A 5,916-nucleotide genomic window follows, 5' to 3' on the forward strand; every position below is an offset into this window, starting at 1 on the left:
GCTAAGGAGACCATCTTGGATTGTCGCAGAGCTGGGTGAAGGTTGGGTTGGAGTGGGTGATGCTGGAGTAGTGGTTAGGTAGGCTGGAGTGTTGGCGCGGTGGATTGAATGATGAGGAGAGAGGCATGGAGGCGCACACCGAGCCCGCTTTATACCTTACTCAGTCGCTGCTGGTTTTTTTGGATGCAAGTCCAGCACTGGCTGATCAGTGATAATCGACCCGGGGCCCGGAGCAACGTGTGCACACAGATATCGCGGGGATTTTCTACCTCCAAGCTGGGTGTGAGAAGTGGCACGAGGCCGGTCGGTAGGTAGATGGAAGATGTTCTGTCCAACCAGGCTGCGAGAGTCGCCAGTGCTCTCTTCCCAGACCTTTCTCTGTGTTGCTTCTCCCGACAGAAACAAGCCCATATCGGTGAGAAATACCCACCACCAAACACGGGACGAGTGCAGTTGGTTGCCCGCGGAAGTCACCGGGCAAGACGAGGCTTGGAAGCTTGGATAACATCTTTAATGGTATAGATGTCCTGCATAGGTCTCATCCCCAGGTCGCTGGTATAAGCGTCATCTGATGTGGGGAATGGGCTCAGGAGGTGCTGGTTGACCAAGACGCGGGTTCTTGAGGCGTAGTTCCTCTCAATGGTCCGGCCGGCACCACGCAACTTGGCGTCTTTTCTTGTGGCTCGGCAGGCTGTTGATCTGGTCCAGCTGTTCCTCGTAAAAGGGGTTTTCACGACCGGCGATCTTGAGAAGAGGGATGGCTCCCTGCCGGCGCCGGTCCGCTGTTGGCACTGTTCCGTCCAGGGCACCTTGTTCAGGATAGACACCTCGGTGAGCTACGTGCATCAAGAGATGCACTTCTACGCACTCGTAGCAGGCATCATGCAGCACTCGACCGATCCAGAGAAAGGCAGCGGCTGCCAGCTCATCATGGGCAGACCTTCCCCCTTACTTAATTTGAGCCGGCGTGTGGAGGACACCACAGCTTTTCGGACCAAGGGGAGTTTCACCTTGGAAGGCTTGGGTCACTTTTGGAATAATAAAAACATAATGTACGAAAAGTTACAATGAGTATAAGCAACACTAATTGAGCTTTCAACGGGATTAGTTGGATACATGAGGAATGGACACTATTGAGACACGATTTCTGAACAAGATTAACAAGCTGCCAAGAGTTTTAGAGACGGAATCAGAGAATCAATGCCTTGAGAGAATCATAGCGACCTGTTTGTCGTCGATGTGGTGTGTCTTGGCATCCTTGGGGGTGCTCTTTTCATTGCAAGTGCTGAAGATGCTGTTGACAGCCTTCTGGAGGATGTGGTCCGGGCTATATGTCCAGCAAGATGCACACAGTCAGCAGTCTTGGAGACGTTCAGGCTGATGGAGGGTGTGAATGCTTACATGTCTTTTGCAACCACTTTGTCCTTGGAACTATGGAGTGATAACTGGAGCACAAAAATCGAACTAGTGAGTGGACTTCTATCGAGTGCACACAGTCTCACGGCGGGACCTACTTGGCAGTTTCCGTTGGAAGCAGAGTGTACGCTCTTCTCGCGTAATGTTTGAGCTGCCCTGTTGGAAAAAAGAAGTGGAGAAAAGAGCGGAACAAGGTCAGTTGACAATAATACAGTGAGATGAAGGACGGTGATCGGCGTACTTCAGGCATTGCGATTTGGAGAACACTTCAGAGATGCCTTTGCTGCTGGTGCAGGTAACGCTGTCGGCGGCGGTTCGACGCAAGAGGTGGTCGGCATCGAGGTGGATTGCCCGACGACTGACGGAGTGCGCCGCTTCCTGCTCGGAGGCCTTTGCAAAGAACCCGCCCATGCCGAGGGCCATGTTCATCGGGAAGAAAGCGCCCCCGAAGCAGGCGCCGCCCATCGACCAGGCCAAGCTGTTGATCCATGGGGAGCCAAACATGCCCAGGCCCATCCCGCCCAGCGCGTAAAAGCTGTTGTACATCCCGCCGAATCCGCCAAGCCATTTCGCATCGACGTCTTCGTTCTTCGCCCCGCTCACTTCTTCCGCACGAGACGTGGCGACGAGCACAGAGAGAAGGGTGATGAGGTAAGCTAAGGAGACCATTTTGGATTTGTACGGAGCGGGTTGTTTTTGGATTGGAGTGGCTAAATCTGGAGTTGATTAGGTAGGCTGGAGTGTTGGTGCGGTGGATTGGATGATGATGAAACACAACAAGCGCGCTTTATATATACCTTCAATCGGTGCAGCCTTTGACCCGCGCCATGGAGGCAAGTCTCCTTGCCGAAAATCCCGGTTCAACTTCTTGCACCAAGTAGATAGACCCAATATTCCTGGAAGTTGAACCCGGAGCAGCGTGGATATTGCGGGTATTTTCTACATCAAAGTGTGAGCGAAACGGCAGGCCGGAGCAGGCCGCTCGATGGAAGATCCCATGGCAGTATTGTGAGAGTCATTAGTGCTCTCTTCCAAGTAGAACATTCTCTTTATTGCTTCCACCGACGGGAGCCCATTGGTAAAAATATCCATCACCAACAACGTGCTGATCAGTTGTACACTTCACTTGCCTGCGGAAGTGTCCGGGACAAAGCAAGAACATAAATGTCACGGCCAAGTCCCATTCCCACACCCTTGGAATAATAGTGATACATATGTTGAAGACGAGCGGTCAGAAAGCCGGCAGTATGACTTGGAAAACCCCTTCAGAATAATCATTTGGTTTCGGTTGGGACGATCGCCATGTTCAACCCATACATGTCACATGCATAGTGATTTGAACACGTCCACTTTCGGCCCCAATACAGGCCTCAAGGAAAGAACATTTTTAAACACATGGTCGAGTCAATCGTAAGTAAGGTGTCTCTTCCATCAGATACAAAGATATCCACGAGAAAATTTGTTTCGAGATGGGCCAATCAGCATCAAGACAATTGGTTTTTGGTATTTCAAGAAACCACGCGTTATTATTTTTGTAATAGAGACATTTGATAAATAGCAGATGTTACAGACACGAATGTTCATTTTCGATAGTCGATTTATCTTGTTCGTGATGGACTGACAGGAGATTGATTAATCCATTGTTGTGGCTAGTAGATTTTTCTTTGAGAAGAGATAATGCCCAACTCCCCAAGTTTGACCCTCATTGAGCCCAAAGAATTCGGCCTGATTATCGATAAGCAAGGCAAATGAAGCAGAGAGACGCAGTCAACATATTTGCAAGTAGTACAAGGCAGATATAAATGAAAATAGACTTACAACTGCCAAGAAGAATGTGCGAAACTTAAAGAAATTTTTGTATATCTCCTTGGTCGCAAGATCTTCATCAAGCCCTTGAACTTTCATGACCTCAAGTAACTGATTCTCACTCGTCCAAATGCCCCGGGCTTGGTCAAGTTTCTTCAACCACAATTCAGCGGTTCTGGAGTAATGAGTACCATTGATGAACCAGGAATGTTCGATATTTAAATCCCGTTGGAAGTACGCGAACAGATCCAAAGATGGCATCGTCCCCCCCGAGAAGAAATTCTGGGCCATCCAGCCATCTTTTTCTTCAAAATGGTACCTGTTTTTTTGCCCATAATGATTTTCGGAGGACAAGTCTGACGGTTATTGAGCATGCGCGGCGTCAAAAAAGTAGGGATTGACTTACGGTTGGTCCTTGTGGCAAAAAATATGAGCAAAAAACAAGCCTTCAGGCTTTAACCAAGTGGATATTTTCTTAAACAGAAATTCGTAATTTTCTGATAGCAAATCGTCATAAGTTTTTCGACACTTGGTCGGGGGAAATGATCTAGTATATCATTGGACTGACTCATGTGTTCGAGCATTTCGATGGAGATGACACGATCGAACCTAGGTTTTGTACAAAAAAGAAAACCCCAATAATATATGAATGATGGATTGGAAGACCGCTTTGAAGTGACACAGTTGAGTAGGTTTACCTAGGATGATCAGAAGGGAAATCAAAGACCATCACATCGTCTGTCAAAACGGTCACGTTTTTCAATTGTCTTTGTTTTGCGACTTGATCGATGTGGATTTTTTGAGTGCGACTATTACTGAGAGCTGTGATACGAGAGTTGGGATATTTCTTTGGTTTCAGAAAGAAAAAATAATCATCAGATTAGAACACGGTTTGAAATGTGTCAAAAAAGAGACAGACAATAGGAAAAGTGAAGCACCTGAGCTAAGAAAAGGGAGAGGCTTCCCCAACCACACCCCAGATCCAAGATGTCTAATCCATCTACAAGCTTAGCCTTTTCACAATAATCCTGAAGCATCAATATTTCGCCTTCGTCGAGAGTCTCGTTCATTCGGGGGAAATAACAGCAACTGTACTTCATGTATTCTCCCATACATGATTTCATTAACTCGGTAGACACCTGCACATTTCAAAAGTCAGTCTCCGCGAAGTTTGCTAGACACAAAGATTCAGTAGATACTTCGTAATGCTGCTCATTTGCACTTTCTGTTCAAGAGACAGGGATAAAAAATCTTTAGACACGAGTGGACAAGCAATAGCACCGGCAAAAGACGAGTGAAACTCCATACTTTGATGGACGGCCACTGGAAGCGATCGCAGCGATTCGATGAAGGAGAATTTACGACGATGGAGTTCCTCCAATGATGGGCTGTCTAGCTCTTTCAGGCGTAAGGAACAGCTGAACCTGATCAGTCTTCGGAGGATCCAGTCGGGTATCAATCCTCGGTCGATTGCTTGATAGCCAAGTGCCTCGAGCTGTTGATACATCGGATTCGAGTTCGGTGACGTTACAAGCACAGTCCGGTGTACCACTCTGGGCGGCAAGGGAGGAAATTCGAGCTACAAGACCGGTGAACTTAGCGGAACCTAAATAAATACATCTTCTGGGCTGGAATGCGCCGGGGGCCCGATGCATTTCTGAGCTCGGGGCCCATGAGATGCCAAACCGTCTGTAACCTCTTGCCGTGCAACTTGCAAGTCTTTCCAAACCGGCCCGGAGTGGAGTCGCTCGATGCCGGTCCCGATGAACGCAGAACGACTGGAGGAAGAACGGATGCTGCTGGAGCCGAGGCTTGACGCGCTGACGCTGGGCGGAGAGACCGGCGAGAGACTGGACCAATCGATGGCGATTTCGCTAGTCAAGCAACTTAAGCAGCTGCTTATCAACTCACTCTCATCCAACGGCTCGGCCGAGAGTCGACTGGAGATTTCCAGCCAGGTCAGTTCCTTCTCATCTCAAGATAGCTCCATACGCTCTCGGTCGATGGTTGTGTAGACCTGACCGCCCTTTCTTCCAGGCTAACCTCTTGAGACAAACAGTCGCGAAGCTTGAGCGTCAGATCAACCTCCTCGCCGCCGGTGATCTCAGTCTGCTCGACCAGCAGGAACTGATTAAGAAACTCGAATCACGCATCCAGATCGAAAGGTCCGTCATCCCACTCATCCTTCTGCTTAACTCAACCTCGCAAAAAAAAGCCACTGCTTGCTAGAAAGGGGCATGGACCATCAACTGAGAACCAAAAAATTGTAAAAAAAGAGAAATACTCAGATTTATGGGCGATACCTTACCGAGCAACAAGGAGACGACGCCAACAGCGAGTGGCAATGCCACCGCAGATCCGATGGGCTCCGAGCACGTCCAAGCAGACACCCTTCCAGCAGCTCCCACTCAGCCGAGCCAAAAGGATGAAGTACAGCAAGAGGATACCCGCATGGAAATCTGAAGAAGATGAGAAAAAGGAACTATCTGGTAAATGGAGACTCTAAGTCTGTCTGTAAATAATTTATAACCTCCTCACTTCGTTCTCATCTTGTAAATCAAAGCAATCGAGGTTTTTTCTTGGTCTCATCCATCGACCAGCTTGCATCCACGCCTTCTTCCCAGTCAAACACAAAACTATCGCCAATAGAGAACAAGAAAGTCAAGAGGAAGGTTATACTTGGCTCAAAATCAT

The 5,916-nt window shown here is 48.4% G+C and overlaps 2 protein-coding genes across 2 annotated transcripts; one reads left to right on the forward strand and one right to left on the reverse strand.

The window, feature by feature from the left end:
* Positions 1–3,048: 3,048 nt before the first annotated feature.
* PtA15_7A706 (uncharacterized protein) lies at positions 3,049–4,729 on the reverse strand (the record flags this gene model as incomplete). Its single annotated transcript, XM_053171341.1, has 8 exons — positions 3,049–3,141; positions 3,235–3,541; positions 3,629–3,719; positions 3,791–3,831; positions 3,921–4,069; positions 4,161–4,361; positions 4,422–4,447; positions 4,531–4,729. The coding sequence occupies 8 exons, from the start codon at positions 4,727–4,729 to the stop codon at positions 3,049–3,051; spliced, it is 1,107 nt and encodes a 368-aa protein (XP_053022532.1).
* Positions 4,730–4,973: 244 nt separating this feature from the next.
* On the forward strand, positions 4,974–5,685 carry PtA15_7A707 (uncharacterized protein; the record flags this gene model as incomplete). The annotated part of the gene is made up of 3 exons (XM_053171342.1): positions 4,974–5,180; positions 5,260–5,387; positions 5,499–5,685. 3 exons carry the CDS (start codon positions 4,974–4,976, stop codon positions 5,683–5,685), a joined length of 522 nt encoding a protein of 173 aa, XP_053022533.1.
* Positions 5,686–5,916: the final 231 nt, after the last annotated feature.

This window comes from Puccinia triticina, chromosome 7A (genome assembly GCF_026914185.1).
Source record: "Puccinia triticina chromosome 7A, complete sequence".
Classification (NCBI taxonomy): domain Eukaryota; kingdom Fungi; phylum Basidiomycota; class Pucciniomycetes; order Pucciniales; family Pucciniaceae; genus Puccinia; species Puccinia triticina.